Source organism: Dendropsophus ebraccatus, chromosome 9, assembly GCF_027789765.1.
Source record: "Dendropsophus ebraccatus isolate aDenEbr1 chromosome 9, aDenEbr1.pat, whole genome shotgun sequence".
NCBI classification, from domain to species: domain Eukaryota; kingdom Metazoa; phylum Chordata; class Amphibia; order Anura; family Hylidae; genus Dendropsophus; species Dendropsophus ebraccatus.
The window spans coordinates 105,174,897-105,194,479 of record NC_091462.1 but is presented as its reverse complement, the minus strand read 5'-3'; the positions used below and the strand labels follow the sequence as shown (position 1 = coordinate 105,194,479).

The 19,583-nt window shown below is 45.1% G+C and overlaps 1 protein-coding gene across 3 annotated transcripts in view; it reads left to right on the top strand.

The window, feature by feature from the left end:
- CACNA1H (calcium voltage-gated channel subunit alpha1 H) overlaps positions 1-19,583 on the top strand; it is a 440,438-nt gene that overhangs the window by 291,491 nt on the left and 129,364 nt on the right. For all 3 annotated transcript variants that reach the window (XM_069984196.1, XM_069984197.1, XM_069984195.1), the window contains exon 7: positions 3,897-4,173. In XM_069984196.1, coding sequence (XP_069840297.1) covers positions 3,897-4,173 — 277 coding nt within the window. The remainder of the gene's footprint in view (positions 1-3,896; positions 4,174-19,583) is intronic.

The following is a 19,583-nucleotide window of genomic DNA, read 5'->3' as shown; positions in this document are numbered from 1 at the left end:
TTATCTCTGTCAGATGACTATAGTGCTGGATGTGCAGACGTCTAACAATCTAACATCATATTAATATAAACCATTATTATAAGACATATGTTCCGCATTCAGAATACTCCCCACCTTTCGGGGCTTCACACACATTTCATGGACAGATGCATACGGCACGCTATGTCCTTCCTCTGTGCTGCTGTGGTGTGGTATCCTTGGGACATAGTGGGACACGTCATATGGCGCAGGTTTTGATGTTACCTATATGGCGGTACATTCTTTAAAGCAGGGATGGGGAACCTTCGGCCCTCCAGCTGTTGCAAAACTACAATTCCCATCATGCCTGGACAGCCGAAGGCTGTCCAGGCATGATGGGAATTGTAGTTTTGCAACAGCTGGAGGGCCAAAGGTTCCCCATCCCTGCTGTACAGAAAGGGTGCATGTAGGCCTCAGGGCAGCATGGGTGGCCGTCCGTAGGATCTTCTGTCCTTCACCACGAGGCGTTCTCCGGGCACAGATCCATCATGTCTGCATTAAACAAAAACAACAAAAAAAATGAAAAGAACGTAAAAAAAAAAAGGTTTTCCTTGCCGAGACAGGGGAGCGTCGTCCATGGTTGTTTCTTCCTTATTAGGGCACACCTCGGAGGCCGCAGCGCACCTCTGGCTGCTATCGAGTCCACAATCACTAGACCCTATATTTAATGGGGACATCTCTGATGGATTGGGATGGACTGAGGCCTATTTGGCCAGGGGGGGTGGATTCCTGCGTCTGCCGGCCTTATTTATGTGTGCCTTATCTAGGTGTAGTGTGAGCGCACAGTCAGCTCTGCCGTACTGTTATGTGCTTACAATGTCAATGGCCTGGAATATCTCATAAAAACCCAGAGAGAACGTCCTATAAGTACAAAGAGGGGGAGATTTATCAGACTGGTGTAAAGTAGAGCTGGCTTAGTTGCCCCTAGCAACCAATCAGATTCCACCTTTTATTCCTCACGGACTCTTTGAAAAATGAAAGGTGGAATCTGATTGGTTGCTTGGGGCAACTGAGCCAGGTTAACTTTACACCATGGGGGAGATTTATCAAACATGGTGTAAAGTGAAACTGGCTCAGTTGCCCCTAGCAACCAATCAGATTCCACCTTTTATTTTTCAAAGAGTCCGTGAGGAATAAAAGGTGGAATCTGATTGGTTGCTAGGGGCAACTGGGCCAGTTCTACTTTACCCCATGTTTGATAAATCTCCCCCATGGGATCTCTCTTGCAGCTTTCTATTACATGAACAGATCATCTATAAGATCTCTGCTTGCTGGATTCATTCTTGTTAACAAGTTGTCCTGCTCCAATGATGGGAAACACGCTGCCGGGAAATCTCATACATACCGGGCCTGAACAGCCGCCAATGGACCCCAGTGATGTCTATGAGGTCCATTGGGTTGTGTGAGGGTTTTCGGGATTGACATTATTTGTGACCCCAGAGCTTAAAGGGGTATTCCAAGAAAAATTAACTTGTCACCTATCCACTGGATAGGGGAAAAGTAAAAGATCACAATGGGTCCGACCTCTGAACCACCCGGCAATCTCCGTATTGGCCCCCGGCTTCTGTATTATGAATAGAGCTGCAGGTAGGACACGAGACCCGTGTCTCTATTCATTCCTATGGAGCCGCCGGAGAGAGCAGAGTACAGCGGTCTCTGGCTTAATCGGATCTTTCCGGCACCTCCATAGGAATGAATACCCGCAGCTCTATTCATAACACATAAGCCAGGGGCCGATATGGCGATCACTGGGGGAGGGTCGGAGATTACACCCCCACGTGATCTCCTACTTGTTCCCTATTCCTTGGATAGGGGACAAGTGATTTTTTCTTGGAATACCTCTTAAAGGCGAAAGAAAATTATTTCAAATCAACTGGTTTCAAAAAGTTATACAGATTTGTAATTTACTTTAATTGTATGTAAAAATCTCCAGCCTTCCAGTACTTATGAGCTGCTGTATGTCCTGCAGGAAGTGGCGTATTCTTTCCAGTCTGACACAGTGCTCTCTGCTGCCACCTCTGTCCATGTCAGGAACTGTCCAGAGCAGCAGCAAATCCTCATAGAAAACCTCCCCTGCTCTTCAGACTGGAGAACATCATGCAGGACATACAGCAGCTGATAAGTACTGGACGACTGGAGATTTTTAAAAAGAAGTAAATTACAAATGTATATAACTTTCTGAAACTTCTGAAGTTGATTTGAAAGAAAAAAAAGTGTTCCCCTTTAATGCAGCAGATAGTTTGATACTGTTCTATTCCATAGATACCTTTATTTCGAGTTCATTGCCGCAGGGTTTCCCGGGCAGGAAGCCTTCAGTGTTTACAGCCGCAGTAAAGCAGATAACATTTTGACAATGTGAACCAGAAAACTGCAATATCGGCGTTATATGGTGTGAATTTCCCGCTAGTCACGTCCATTGTGGAAGGACTGATGGTAAGTATGCTCTCCAGTGTAGACAATGCTCTGTGAGCTCAGCGTGTCTGCAGCACAGCTATAGCTCCTGTCCAGTTTGTTACAGTGTATCAGTGCAGGTGATAGTATCAGCCTTGAGTCCACACTGTAGATCACAGGGGATTGTTCAGACTGGATGCAATTGTAGCAAACCCTCAGCCGTGACAAGTACTAAGCTGTGCAGGTTTTCAGCTTCTGGTTTCGATATACACTGACAGCAAGCAGAGGGCGTGAACTAGTGAGAATATAAGATTCCACGATGAATATATATGAATATAGGCCCCCATGAGTCTACATGACCATAGAATATCCCAGAAGCTATTCCTGTCACTTCAGGATTTCAGCTCTGGAGCCACGTTCCTTCTTAATTCTGGGTATTTTACCTAGACCCCCATCATGTGACATCAAAAGGAGTCAATTTTCCTCATAATTTGAATAGAATGGTGGAGGGCGCCGCGACCTCGCCTCCAGCTGAGACGCACATGTGGGCTCTGTGGAAACGGCTCGGCCTGGTAATTGACTTCATCCTCCTTGTGGAATTTTTATGGACAGTTTGGGAGGGATACAAATATTCCAGTGATGCCTTGTCACTGGACGGGGTCTACTGGTTTGCTATTCTACAATGACAGATACCATGGTCACGGTGCGGTTGGCCTCAGATCCGGGCCACAAGGTGATTCCAGATGTAGGAGGCTGGATGGTAGGGCTTCTACTACTAATGCTGCGCAACTTTATCCTGCACAACCGTCCTGCAACTTTTACCAGGCGATCTGACTGTTGCACCAATAGGAACCAATAGGTTCCTTATGAGTCATGTTATAGTGTTGGGTCATATGATATGATTAGCACCATAGTGTCACCAAATCCGATTGACACTCTTGCTCCACAGGGTGCCATACCTACAGTACATCCATGGGCATACAGCCCTCTAGGCAGTGAATACCACCATTATTTCTCAAGTGCTATGTGTCTTAAAGGGGTACTCCGGTAAAAAAAAAAATCTTTTAAATCAACTGGTATTAGAAAGTTATATAGATTTGTAATTTACTTCTATTTTAAAATCTCCAGTCTTCCAGTACTTATCAGCTGCTGTATGTCCTGCAGGAAGTGGTGTATTCTCTCCAGTCTGACACAGTGCTCTCTGCTGCCACCTCTGTCCATAACAGGAACTGTCCAAAGCAGGAGAGGTTTTCAATAGGGATTTGCTGCTGCAAAATATACACCACTTCCTGCAGGGCATACAACAGCTGATAAGTACTGGAAGACTGTCTATTTTTAAATATTTTTGATCTTTCAGACAACATTCTAATAAGAAACAGTTGTTCTAATAGTTTTGAGTGTGGAATTATGTAGAATGAGGAGGAGCTTAATGTGGGGGTATGCAGAAAGGTCTAAACCATAGAATAATGTTTGTTCTGTCTCTACAGCAGCTACAATCTCACCTCCCTGAGGCCGTATTATCAGGTGGATGATACCGAGGATAACCCGTACATCTGCTCATCTCACCGAGACAACGGCATGCTGAAGTGCCAGGACATCCCCCCCAAAATTGACTGCTCCAATTTCAACTTCCCAGAATTCAGCAGCAGGAACAACTGTGATCTAAACCAGTACTACAACGTATGCAAACCCGGAGAGCTGAATCCTCACAAGGGGGCCATTAATTTTGATAACATTGGCTACGCCTGGATAGCCATTTTTCAGGTGAGCAAGTCTTTAATTATGGAAGGTGGGGCTGACTAAGGGGGGGGGGGGGGGGGGCACCGGACCCCGGGGGCATTTATAGTGATGGGCCCGTGAAGGGGAGTGAAGGGGATATAAACTGTAACACAAATGACTAGGAGCCTGTGGGCCCATTGTGACCATGGACGTACGGGCACTACCCCAATGCCTGTATGGTCTGAGGGGACATAAGATGCAGGTTCTATCATATTGGGGTCAATGGGAAGTGTAAGTCTAGTATTGCCGTCACCTCTGATTCCTTCTCACACTCACCTATTAGTGTTTCTCCCATCACTGACGCATTTCACATAAATCCTTCTTGTCCTCACCTAATAGTATTTCTCCTATCACTGACGCATTTCACATGAATCTTTCTTGCCCTCACCCAATAGTATTTCTCCCATCACTGACGCATTTCACATGAATCCTTCACCTAATAGTATTTCTCACATTACTGATACATTTCACATGAATCTTTCTCGCACTCACCTAATAGTATTTCTCCTACACCAACGCATTTCACATGAATCCTTCTTGCACTCACTAAATCGTATTTCTTTTATCACTGACGCATTTTACATGAATCCTTCTCACAATCACCTATTATTTCGCCCATTATTGAAGCATTTCACTTGAATTCTTCTCGCACTCACTTTATAGTATTTCTCCTATCACTTGACGCATTTCACATGAATCCTTCTCACACTCACCTAATAGTATTTCTCCTATCACTGACGCATTTCACATGAATTCTTCTTGCATTCACCTGATAGTGTTTCTCCTATCACTGACGCATTTCACATGAATCTTTCTTGCCCTCACCCAATAGTATTTCTCCCATCACTGACGCATTTCACATGAATCCTTCACCTAATAGTATTTTGCCCATTACTGACGCATTTCACATGAATCCTTCTCGCACTCACCTAATAGTATTTCTCCTATCACTGACACATTTCACATGAAGTCTTCTTGCACTCACCTAATAGTTTTTCTCCCATCACTGACACGTATCACATAAATCCATCTCGCACTCAACTAATAGTTTCTCCCAGCACTGACGCATTTCACATGAATCCTTCTCGCACTCACCTAATAGTTTTTCTCATATATCACTGACGCATTTCACATGAATCCTTCTCACACTCACCTAATAGTATTTTTCCTATCACTGACACATTTCACATGAATCCTTCACCTAATAGTATTTCTCCTATCACTGACGCATTTCACATGAATCCTTCACCTAATAGTATTTCGCCCATTACTGACGCATTTCACATGAATCCTTCTCGCACTCACCTAATAGCGTTTCTCCTATTACTGACGCATTTCACATGAATCCTTCACCTAATAGTATTTTGCCCATTGCTGACGCATTTCACATGAATCCTTCTCGCACTCACCTAATAGTATTTCTCCTATCACTGACGCATTTCACATGAATCCTTCTCGCACTCACCCAATAGTATTTGTCCTATCACTGACGCATTTCACATGAATCCTTCTCGCACTCACCTAATAGTGTTTCTCCTATTACTGACGCATTTCACATGAATCCTTCACCTAATAGTGTTTCTCCTATCACAGTTTCTGACTCCTTCATTTAATTACTTATAACTGTGTTGTGTAAATTCGGCGCCGTTCTCTTTTCAACTCCGTAATGCAATCACAACAGGAAGAAAAATCTGTAGAGTGGAGTCTTAAAGGGCACATCCAGTCTTATGTTGCTTTTTTTCACTGTTAGGATGCGTTCACACCTACAGGATCTGCAGCAGATTTGATGCTGTGTTCAGTTATTTAAATGAAATCTGCTGCAGAAAATCAGCTGCAGATCCTGTAGGTGTGGACACACCATTAGTGTTTCTCGCTATTTTCAAAAGAGATGGTATCCAGGGATCATTATTGAGTTGTCCAATCTGAGGTGTGGAATCTATGGGGTCCCCCAATTCTCCACTCTTACACCCTACAAAAGAATGTAGACTTTATTTGTTAGACCCCCAGACTGTAATCCCTTATGGATGGACACGTTTCAGGTGGAGATCAAACAGGTCCGGGTTGGTAACGGAAAGCTGGCATCCAATCTATAGATCCATAACAGGGGGCAGCCGTGCGGTCAGGACCAAGGCGAGTACCAGTTTCCCTTTAAAGTGTATCTGTCACAATTTCTTTTTGAGGAATCAACAAGGGTTGTGATCACAAGCAGTGTTGCAATATATTCACTTTATTTTTTTTTATTTTTGATATTTTCTATGTTTAAATTAACGTTATACATATGGCCACTAGATGTCTCCCTTCCTGTTGAACTGTGCTCCATGCTCCCTCTGTGCTGATATTTAGTCTTTTCCTTAAAATATGAGACTAAACACAGGAAGTCCCCGTCCTTTGCACATTCACACAAGGAAAGACACCTATTCATCATGCAGGTTGTATATAACCTGAGGGCAATGAATTTAGGCTAATTATATATCAGCACAGAGGGAGACACCTAGTGGTCATATGTAAAATACTGCTTTAAACATATTAAAAATAAAAAACCATGACAGGTACTCTTTAAGATATCGTGGTTGAGCCACACACAGTGCAAGAAGCCCCCTGTGGTTTTGCCTTGTCAACAGGACATCACAGCTATATATAGCCCAGGTGCCTGCAGGGTATATAGATCAGGCTGTGCCGGCCCATAGCCTTTGACACTAAGTTTTATCATGTAGCTCTATGTATATGCAGAGGATATGGAGCTGTGTGTCAGGAAAACAATGTAAAGCTATGATAAGCAATGAATCAGCGGGGACTGTTGGATTAATAGGATTGTCAGAGGAGATAAGTGTCCTGGTCTCTTCTATCCGCTGTGGATGGTTTTGATTCCTGAAGGTGTGAACATGGCCTGAGATAGGTGTTTGTGTATGTGGAGGGTAGCGGCGTGTTGCTGTACGTGGACCCATGGCGCCTTCTTTCTGGCTGTAGATAAAGAAGAATGTTATAGCTTTGGGTGTAAAATGCAGATAATGCCGCTGCCGAGAGAGATTGACAGCGGAGATGAAACCGCAAGGAAATTGACTGCTCAGTGTTATGTGGAGACACGGCCGCTCTTATGGAGATGGAATTTATCGTTGTACAAACTCTGAGGGAGCGGGATGCATCTATTATGTGTAATGGATCTGCCGGGAGCCCGCAGTCCTCCCCGCTGCACACCGCTCTATGGGATCTATACAGAGTACAGAGACAGCACACACACGGCCCACCTAACAGAACGAGTGACAAGTAATACTAATCACAGGAAAATCAGCAAAAATGTTTATCTGAGAAAATCTCATAACTAATATAACTCTTAGCTATCTAATATATATATATATATATATATATATATATATATATACAGTGTATATATATATATATATATATATATATATATATATATATATACTCTATCTATCTATCTATCTATTGTATGTATAATTATCTTTCTATCCAGGACCGGACTGACAATGTGGCAGACCAGGAAAATTCCTGGTGGGCCGCCCAGATTGTCAGTTAGTGAGCTGCTAGCTTGAAAACAGTCAGCAACTCACCTCGTTCACCAGCAGCTTCTCCCTTGTCGCAAGTTCTTCTCTTTCAGCTTCCGGAGCAGGCAGCGTGGTACAGAGACCCTGCCTGCACCGGATGTCCCCTGTCGGTCGACTTAAAGGCACACACAGATAATTGACACATTTTCACATCAATGCTGTACTTCAGGGCCCTCCTTGAAGTCCAGGACTCGAGTAATCTGAGTGTGTGTGTCTGTAAGACTTTAAAGGGGTTATCCAGCGCTACAAAAACATGGCCACTTTTCCCCCTCTCTTGTCTCCAGTTCAGGTGTGGTTTGCAGTGAAGCTCCATTTACTTCAATGGAACTGAGTTTGAAACCCCACCCAATCTGGAGACAAGAGACCACGTTCCCTGTGGGCTGGTGTAGTGGTACAGTGATCATTTGATGTGGTTCAGAAGTTGGGCTGCTCATTGCTTGTCTCTCTGATTCCACAATACCCACAATGGGAGGCGTGAATCTCTTACTATAACGTGGAAGCCGCACTGTACTAGGCCCGGCCCGAATTCCTAAGAGGTCCTAGTTTAAGGGGCCATGTAATATTCTTAGCCCTAAGTGATCTTAAATGTAGGACTTATGGTAGCAGTAGCACATCCTCACCCTAGTAGAAATGAGTGTGGACCCCCATAGAAATGTGTGTGGATCCCCATAGAAATGAGTGTGGACCCCCATAGAAATGTGTGTGGACCTCCATAGAAATGTGTGTGGACCCCCATAGAAATGAGTGTGGATCCCCATAGAAATGAGTGTGGACCCCCATAGAAATGAGTGTGGACCCCCATAGAAATGAGTGTGGATCCCCATAGAAATGAGTGTGGATCCCCATAGAAATGAGTGTGGACCCCCATAGAAATTAGTGTGGACCTCCATAGAAATGAGTGTGGACCCCCATAGAAATGTGTGTGGATCTCCATAGAAATGAGTGTGGATCCCCATAGAAATGAGTGTGGACCCCCATAGAAATGAGTGTGGACCTCCATAGAAATGAGTGTGGACCCCCATAGAAATTAGTGTGGACCCCCATAGAAATTAGTGGGGACATCCATAGAAATGAGTGTGGATCCCCATAGAAATGAGTGTGGACCCCCATAGAAATGATTGTGGACCCGAATAGAAATGAGTGTGGACCCCCATATAAATGAGTGTGGATCCCCATAGAAATGAGTGTGGATCCCCATAGAAATGATTGTGGACCCAAATAGAAATGAGTGTGGACCCCCATAGAAATGAGTGTGGATCCCCATAGAAATGAGTGTGGATCCCCATAGAAATGATTGTGGACCCAAATAGAAATGAGTGTGGACCCCCATAGAAATGAGTGTGGACCCCCATAGAAATGAGTGTGGACCCCCATAGAAAAGATTGTGGACCCCCATAGAAATGAGTGTGGACCTCCATAGAAATGAGTGTGGACCCTCATAGAAATTAGTGTGGACCCCCATAGAAAAGATTGTGGACCCCCATAAAAATGAGTGTGGACCTCCATAGAAATGAGTGTGGACCCTCATAGAAATTAGTGTGGACCCTCATAGAAATTAGTGTGGACCCCCATAGAAAAGATTGTGGACCCCCATAGAAATGAGTGTGGACCTCCATAGAAATGAGTGTGGACCCTCATAGAAATTAGTGTGGACCCTCATAGAAATTAGTGTGGACCCCCATAGAAAAGATTGTGGACCCCCATAAAAATGAGTGTGGACCTCCATAGAAATGAGTGTGGACCCTCATAGAAATGAGTGTGGACCCTCATAGAAATGAGTGTGGACCTCCATAGAAATGAGTGTGGACCCTCATAGAGATTAGTGTAGACCCCCATAGAAATGAGTGTGGACCCTCATAGAGATTAGTGTAGACCCCCATAGAAATGAGTGTGGACCTCCATAGAATAGGGCACCATTTGCTTTTTCATTATTGGAAATAAAGAGGCATAACAACAGTTTAGTGTTTGCAGCTTCATATGGGTCATATATTATAGATGTCTGCGCCCTGTAGGTCACTGCAGAATATTCATCAGCTCTCGGCCTCCATGTTTTTGCACTGAATAATTTAATTACTTAAGAAAGGTCTTTTAGTTCTAAGGTTGTCTTACTAATACAGGATAGAGACTCACTACAGCCTGTGGCCATCTGTCCACATCTATCTATCTATCTATCTATCTATCTATCTATCTATCTATCTATCTATCTATTATCTATCTATCTATCTATCTATCTATCTCCTATCTATCTATCTATCTATCTCCTATCTATCTATCTATCTATCTATCTATCTATCTATCTATCTCCTATCTATCTATCTATCTATCTATCTATCTATCTCCTATCTATCTCCTATCTATCTATCTATCTATCTATCTCCTATCTATCTATCTATCTATCTATCTATCTATCTCCTATCTATCTATCTATCTATCTATCTCCTATCTCCTATCTATCTCCTATCTATCTATCTCCTATCTATCTATCTCCCTATCTATCTATCTATCTATCTATCTATCTATCTATCTATCTATCTATCTCCTATCTATCTCCTGTCTATCTCCTATCTATCTCCTATCTATCTATCTATCTATCTATCTATCTCCTATCTATCTCCTATCTATCTATCTATCTATCTATCTATCTATCTATCTCCTATCTCCTATCTATCTCCTATCTATCTCCTATCTATCTATCTCCTATTATCTATCTATCTATCTATCTATCTATCTATCTATCTATCTATCTATCTCCTATCTATCTCCTGTCTATCTCCTATCTATCTATCTCCTATCTATCTATCTATCTATCTATCTATCTATCTATCTATCTATCTATCTATCTCCTATCTATCTCCTATCTATCTATCTATCTATCTATCTATCTATCTATTATCTATCTATCTCCTATCTATCTATCTATCTATCTATCTACCGGTATCTCCTATCTATCTATCTATCTATCTATCTATCTATCTATCTATCTATCTATCTATTATCTATCTATCTCCTATCTATCTATCTATCTATCTATCTATCTATCTATCTATCTATCTATCTATCTCCTATCTATCTCCTATCTATCTATCTATCTATCTATCTATTATCTATCTATCTCCTATCTATCTATCTATCTATCTATCTATCTACCGGTATCTCCTATCTATCTATCTATCTATCTATCTATCTATCTATCTATTATCTATCTATCTCCTATCTATCTATCTATCTATCTATCTATCTATCTATCTATCTATCTCCTATCTATCTATCTATCTATCTATCTATCTACCGGTATCTCCTATCTATCTATCTATCTATCTATCTATCTATCTATTATCTATCTATCTCCTATCTATCTATCTATCTATCTATCTATCTATCTATCTCCTATCTATCTATCTATCTATCTATCTATCTATCTATCTATCTATCTCCTATCTATCTATCTATCTATCTATCTCCTATCTATCTATCTATCTATCTATCTCCTATCTATCTATCTATCTATCTATCTATCTCCTATCTATCTATCTATCTATCTATCTATCTATCTATCTATCTATCTATCCATCCATCCATCCATCTGTAAGGGGTGCAGGTGGATGGCGACAAACTCACTCTGACAGCTGAGTAATGTTGGGATAACTTTACTGTAGATAATTCAGCAGATACAACCAATTCTTTAACTTGTATAACAGGTAGAATCTTAATTAACAGGAACACTGTCTCTTTATGAAGCTAGGTAAGTAGCAGGGAGGATATCACTTCAGTCTATGTGGTGTAGCACAACTATATACAGTCTCTCAGGGGGCCCCACTTCCTGACTCTGCTGGTAACAATGGGCTCCCCTGCAGCACCAGCTCTGTCTCCCCTGAGCAGTACCTTCCTTCTTGCTGCAGTGATGAGGCTGGCTGGACACTCCTGTGTCAGTGTCTCTTTGTCCCAGGTGCGCTGCACTCCACTTGCTAGCACTGGGCTGTGTTGCTCTCTTCCCTCACTGCTGCACACTGCTCTGTCTGCTGTAGCTCTTATGGACCTGGCTGAGCTGTCCTGCTTTCTGTGGATCACCTTGTCACAGATCTCTTTAGCTCTGGCACAGGTCACTGCCCTTGACCTCCAGCACTGGAATCTTCTCTCTCTACAGGAACTGGGTGGGTCACACTTCCTGAGTCTCTGGCTTTTCCTTCCCCAGTTACCTCTGTTACTCCTAGCTGGGAACTGACTCCCTCTGCTGGACGGAGGTGATAACATCCTACCTCTATGCTCTAATACTGCAGCAGAACCTTCTGGCATTACACCTTCCCCCCCTCGTTTGAGGGTAGCCGTCCCGGCAACCTGCATACCCAAGACATAGTCCTCATAACGTGCAGGCATCCTTCCAAAGTTAGCACGTCCAGAATGTCTTAGCTCAACTGAAGGCTCCACAGAGGGAGCGTTGTTCTCCTCTTGCTGCATATCTTCCCTTCTTTCCAAGGGGGTTGGATCTGGTTGGGGTGGTACCCACCATTCCTCTTCCCCAGAGGGTACCGTGGGCATGTTGATACTCTCTGGCTGGGGTTCAGGAACTCTTCTCAGAAAAGTGCATGGTCTAAGCATATTTCGATGCACTATGCGCATCGGTCCAGTTGCACCCTCCGGTCTTACCTCATACACTGGTATAGTTGGGTTGGGTTGCCGGATCACCTCATATGGCGTGACTTCCCACCGCCACTGCAGCTTTCCAGCCCTTCTGGCTGTGCGATTGCGTACCATTACCCGATCTCCCACCTGTAACGGCAACTCCTTCAATTTCTTGTTTGCTGGTAATGTGCGGGGGCCAAGGCGCTGGGCGACCAGGTCGTACATTTCTTGTACCTTCTTCCGATGGTCTCCCATCCAAGTCTCAGGGGTCCACCCTTCACCTTCTCCACTGTCAGGCATCATCATGGTCAGAGGGCATCTCCCATTTCTCCCAAACATCAACAAGAAGGGTGAATAACCGGTGGCTGAGTGTAAAGTGTTGTTGTACACCCACACTAACTCTGCAATGTAGTCTGGCCATCTCTCCTTTTTCTGTTCCTCCAGTGTCCTCAAGAGCTGTAGAAGGGTTCTGTTCAGGCGCTCACATGCGCCATTTCCCTGTGGATGGTAAGGTGTTGTGCGTGTCTTCCGAATCTGGTACAACCGACAGAGCTCCTCTATCACTCTTCCTTCAAAGCAAGCCCCTTGGTCAGAGTGCAGTTGTGTAGGACAGCCATAAGGCAGAATGAAATTTTTCCACAGGCACTGTGCTGCTGATTCAGCAGTTTGGTCCCGGGTGGGGACCGCTACAGCAAACTTCGTAAAGTGGTCCACCATGACCAGCAAATACTTGTATCCTCTCGGGGACTCTCCTACTGTAAGATAGTCCATCATCACAAGTTGTAGTGGGTAGCTTGTCTGTATAACACCAATTGGGGCCTGCTGATCCCCAGCTCTTGCTAGGTTGCAGTTTCGGCAGCTTCTGCAAATGTCCTGGGCCACCTTTTGTGAGTTAGGATGATAGAAGAATCTCTGTAGCCATGCCCAAGTCTTGGCAGGTCCAAAATGCCCTTTCCTTTCATGCATCCACTCAGCTACGTTCCTTACCTCACTATCTGGTATTACTACTTGCCAGGTGGGACCAATCTCTGTGGGGAGTTGTACTCTTCTGCATAGGACTCCCTCGCGGAAGGTCAGACGGCCCCTCTGCAGCCACAACTTCTTTCCAAATGATGTCAAGGTCTCACACTCCCTGTACGCTGGCTGGTGATCAGTAAGGAGCCATTCTCTTACTCTGGCAATTTGTGGGTCTTGCTGTTGGAAGCCTGAGGGGACTTGGAGCTGTACTGACCCAAGAGCAAGATGGTCAAGAACGAGTAATAGCATATGCCAGCAGAACTCTGCGGGAGAGTGAGAAGAACCCCGACAACTACAGCTCCTTCAAACTCGACTCCTGTCAAGATGTCCGCAAACTTTTCTGTCACCGCCCACACCACTGCCAGGAGCTCAAGTTTGAAGGAGCTGTAGTTGTCGGGGTTCTTCTCACTCTCCCGCAGAGTTCTGCTGGCATATGCTATTACTCGTTCTTGACCATCTTGCTCTTGGGTCAGTACAGCTCCAAGTCCCCTCAGGCTTCCATCAGTTTGCAGCACAAATGGCTTTGTGAAATCAGCATAGGCCAGGATAGGGGCACTGGTCAACAATTTCTTCAGCTCCCTAAAGGCCAGTTCGGCCTCCTCAGCCCAGACGAATGGCTTTCCTTTTGTATCTCCAGGCAAGCACCCCTGGAGGAGCGCATACAGAGGCGCTGCTACCTGGGCAAACTCCTTGATGAATCGCCGGTAATATCCAACCAGCCCCAGGAAGGCCCGAAGCTCACTGCTGTTGCTGGGTGTGGGCCACTGTTTAACGGCCTGAATCTTTGAGTCTATGGGCTGGACTCCTTGCCTTGTTACCACATGACCTAGATACTCAATGCTCTTCTGGAACAAGTGGCACTTAGTGGGTTTTAACTTCAGCCCATGCTCCTCTAGGCGGCCGAGGACCACGTCTAACCGCTCCAAATGTTCCGCAAAACTTGACGAAAAGATGATTATGTCATCTAGGTAAATCAGCAGGCATTCAAAATTCAGATCACCCAAGCACAGTTCCATTAGCCTCTGGAATGTAGCTGGTGCATTGTTCAGTCCAAAAGGCATGCGGAGGAACTCATACAGTCCCATAGGTGTAACAAAGGCAGTCTTCTCTCTGTCTTTTTCTGCCATTGGCACTTGCCAGTACCCACTTGCCAGGTCAAGGGTAGAGAAGAATTTGGCACGGCCTAGCGCTGCCAAGGATTCCTCAATTCGAGGTAATGGGTAGGCATCCCGGACTGTACATGCATTGAGGCGCCTGTAGTCAACACAGAATCGCAGGGTCCCATCCTTTTTCTTTACCAGCACAATTGGTGAGGCCCAGGGGCTCCTGCTAGGCTGAATGATGTGACTTTCCTGCATATGTTTCAGCAGGGCCTTGACCTCCTGATACAGTGCTGGGGGTATTTGTCGGTACCGTTCCCGTACTGGTCGAGCATCTCCAGTTGGAATTTCATGTTCAAGCGTCTGTGTCTTCCCAAAGTCTGCTTCGTGCCGGGAAAAAGCATTTGGGTGAGATCCCAGGACCCTGACTAACTGCTCCCTCTCCTCGGGAGTCATCTCTGCACCTTCCAAATGTACTTCGTTCAAGAGCTGCCCTCCTGTAGTCCTGACAGCTTCAGTTCTTACTTGGCACAATGTCAGGGTGGTGGTGGCCATATCAGTTGACTTGATGTGCCAGCTAGGCTCCTGTATGGCTTCAACCTCCTCAATAGGAAACACATCTGCCACCAGTTCTCTAGGTGCCAGTACCACACTGTGGCTGTTAATGTTCATTATTCTCATCAGGACTTGGCCACTCTGGACTGTGCACAAGGTTCGTCCCACTGCTACCCCTTCTTTCTGTAGCACAGGCTCTACCATCACTGTAGCTCCTAGCAATTGGTGGCTGGTGCCCACTGGTAGGGGTACTACTACTTCATGGCCTGCTGGCACTTCCAAAGAAGTTGAACAGGGTACTCTCACACATCCCACTTTTCCTACAAGGCAGGACAGGGTTGCCTGCATCCGGCACTGTTTCAGCGATCTCTGGAGGGCCACTTGTGGAGGTTTCAGGTTTGGGACATTCTTCCAATACTTGGGACCCAGCTCTTGAGCCATCAGACCATCTAATTCTTTTAACACATTCATTCCCAATATCACAGGGACTTCTGGGTCCATTGCACTCTGTACCACCACCACTCCTTTCTTCTTCATAAATCGGCCCCAAAGCTCAATGTCAACTTGCATGACTCCAACTATTGGAATAGGCAGACTATTGGCAGCTTTAAGATTTACCCATTCTGTACTTCCCTGGTGCAAGGAGGAGGGAAAGTAAGTCTCAAAGACTTTCCTGGCCATTGTCGTCACTTGTGACCCCGTGTCTAGTAGACAGGACAGTTCTATTCCATTAAACTTGGCTCTAACGACTGGACTTTCTCCTACTAAGTCCATAGCTTCCAGAAGGGGGCACAAATCTGTACTTCCTCCTGCGATACGCCCCTCAATCGCAGGTGGAACTAGTTTAAATCTCTCCTGTTGCTGACAAAGCCACGGTTGGGGCAGTTTCTGGCTAGGTGCCCCTCCTGATTACATGTCCAGCATCTTCTTGCAGGTTGAGCCTCTCTGTAGGACTGTCTGGATGCAGGACAGAACTCCCCTCGGTAATGAGTCTGAGGTGCAGCCCTCTCCACTGTTATAGTCAGTGCCTCCTTGAGTTCTCTAATCACTTCTTCCAATGATGAGACACGTGCCTCCATACTTTTCTCTTTGATTGGCAGCACCTCTGCTTGCTGGGCTATTGTGACAATAGTACCTTGTTCCTCCTTTTCCAGAGTAATAGCTTCCTTAAGCACCTCATGTAAGGTTGAGTGTGGCTCTAGCTTGAATCTCTCACGTAGGGTTCTCCTTAAAGGCTGGCTCCTCAGGCCGAGAAGAAACTGATCACGCAACACTACTTCCGCATTAGTAAAGGAGGTGGCTCCCCGTCCTTCTTTTCTTTGTAATGTGGCCATAAGCTCTTGCAAGCCATTTGCATACTGGGGCAATGACTCATCTTCCCCCTGATATCTGGTGAAGAATTTCTTCCTCAGCATAGCTTCAGATGTTGTATCCCCATACACATCTTCAAGGATGCTTGAGATCTGTTCAAACGTCTGTCTCAGCCTTGCTGGCTGTAGCAATACTGTTTTTCTGGCTTCCCCTTCTAATGTGTTCAAGGCTAGCTCTGCTCTCAGATGTGGGGCAATATTACACAGGCGTGCGGCTCCCTCCAGCCTCTCTCTCCAGTCCTCTAGTAACACACTGGATCCATTAAACTTAGGCAGATGACTCAGTAGCGCCCCCACTGGAATCATGGGCTGCATGCCGCTAACAGATGATGTTGCGCCTTCTGTCGCCATATCCATTTCCATCCTGCCGACTACGCCACGTGTAAGGGGTGCAGGTGGATGGCGACAAACTCACTCTGACAGCTGAGTAATGTTGGGATAACTTTACTGTAGATAATTCAGCAGATACAACCAATTCTTTAACTTGTATAACAGGTAGAATCTTAATTAACAGGAACACTGTCTCTTTATGAAGCTAGGTAAGTAGCAGGGAGGATATCACTTCAGTCTATGTGGTGTAGCACAACTATATACAGTCTCTCAGGGGGCCCCACTTCCTGACTCTGCTGGTAACAATGGGCTCCCCTGCAGCACCAGCTCTGTCTCCCCTGAGCAGTACCTTCCTTCTTGCTGCAGTGATGAGGCTGGCTGGACACTCCTGTGTCAGTGTCTCTTTGTCCCAGGTGCGCTGCACTCCACTTGCTAGCACTGGGCTGTGTTGCTCTCTTCCCTCACTGCTGCACACTGCTCTGTCTGCTGTAGCTCTTATGGACCTGGCTGAGCTGTCCTGCTTTCTGTGGATCACCTTGTCACAGATCTCTTTAGCTCTGGCACAGGTCACTGCCCTTGACCTCCAGCACTGGAATCTTCTCTCTCTACAGGAACTGGGTGGGTCACACTTCCTGAGTCTCTGGCTTTTCCTTCCCCAGTTACCTCTGTTACTCCTAGCTGGGAACTGACTCCCTCTGCTGGACGGAGGTGATAACATCCTACCTCTATGCTCTAATACTGCAGCAGAACCTTCTGGCATTACACATCCATCCATCTTCCTATCCTTTTAATATAGCCACAATCTGTAGCCTTTACAGCACAAGGTTAGGGAATAACATTAGAAGATTTAGGATTTCCTTGGCTCGCTGGAGCCCTAATCTGCCCCTCCTTCCCGGGAAGGACTCCCACAAATCATGCGGATGGGCAGGGATGTGACAGACAGTGAGCGGGAATAAATGGAAGAGGGAGAGCTTTCATTTACGGCGGGTGACAGCGCTGCTAATCAGATCAGACATGTCATGCATGAGGTGTGTGACAAAGTATTCTGCTGTGTAACTATCCCAGCACAGGAGACGCAGCACCGCCGCCCGCCAACACTTACAGGGTGTCTGGCATCTCGGGATATTGTTCCTATTGCACTCCAAAGCCACCCGGGCACTACAGTGGGTATCCTGCTATTAGGATCGCGGGATCAGTGGGGGAACAGGTGACGTTAAAGCGTAACTGTCATTTCAGGGTCATTTTTCTAAAAACAATAAATATCTATAGTACAAGCGATTTTCAAAACTCTGTAAAAGGTTTTATTTACCAAAAGAGTTTCCTTCTGTACAGTTCTGTACTGTTCTGTTCTCAGCTAGTTCCTAGATAAACACTGACCTTTCTGACTCTGAATCCAGCGCTTTAGGTGCCCAGACAGTCTACAAACAGCTGACCTTCATGTCTCCTCTTCCTGCTCACTCATCCCCCTCAGCCCCTCCCCCTCCATAGGATATAATGGACCAAGCAGAACCCATCTTCTCTTGCTTCTCTGTAATGAAGACGGATTTGCCTGATAATGCACAGATAAGAAGGGAGAGGGGGAGGCCTCAATAAGGTTTATGGTTGAAGTACCTGGAGTCGTAGGGGCATTATACATCAGCTGTGAGGGTCATCTCTCTGCACTCATCTCTCCCCCTGCTGTCAGATTATTGACAGCCGGCCCACATATATAGGATGGGTATCACACTTAAAGGCGTTCTTATTGTCTGATAACCTTTATCTACTCTGATACATTTTACCAAACCCTTTAGCAGTGTGTCGGTCTATTAGGCTGTGTTCACACTACCATCAGAACCTCAGTTTGGAGTCAGTAGGGTCTGTAGGGTGCAGGGCCGGACTGTTCATCTGGCATTTCTAGTCAATTCCAGATGGGTCAGTCTTGTCCATAGGCTTGTCTGGGACCATAGTGCACATACAGAACATCCTGAAACTAGCTAGGACATTCTGTGTGTGTGTACAGGAGCAGAGAGCTCTAAACTCCTTGGTCATGTGATTAGTTGTTTCTATGTTTTCTTGTTAATGTTGATGGTATGGTTTAGTGTAGGGTAATAAAGGATGTGATCAAATGCTGTAAAATGTGCTGCAGCGTCCCTCTACAATATTGAATGGAGGGGCTTTGTGTGCAAGGGCTGCTTTTTAGTCCCAGTCCACCACTGGTTGGGTGCCATTGGTTTCATCTGTTATAATGGAAACCATGATGGCTGTATAAACAGGAATTTAAAAAAGAATTGATTGCTTTACTGCTCCTTGACGTTTATCAGGCCCCTGCTGATCTCTAATTCCTGGTCTATTCTCCATGCACAGGCATGGGTGTAAATGCCTGCTCAGCCAATCACTGGCGGAGGCGGGGAACTGCTGCAGTATGTGATTGGCTGAGCAGGCATTTCCTTTGTACTGAAATGTACCAGGACTTAAAGATAGGATCAGGACAGATGATCAGTCTGGAGAGGTAAACACAATTGTTTCCAGTCATTGGCTGCAAATAGAAATAGTGAAAATGAGCATATTATAAAGTTGCAGAACTTCCCATAATAGGCTATGTTCACACAACGGCAAAAATAGAGAAAAGGACGCTGATTTTCAAATTTACAATTTTGCCTGTTTTTGCCGCGATTTAACTGACTGCAATAGCAATTCATTGAAATCAATGGAAAAACGGACGTCCAATGCACGCATGTATTGAATAACGGCCGCTTTTGCCGCGGACGTCAAAATAATGAACATGATCATTATTTTCAGACGTCTTTTGCAAACAGCGGACGTTTTATATTAGTTGTTTACACACATTTTTTTTTTTG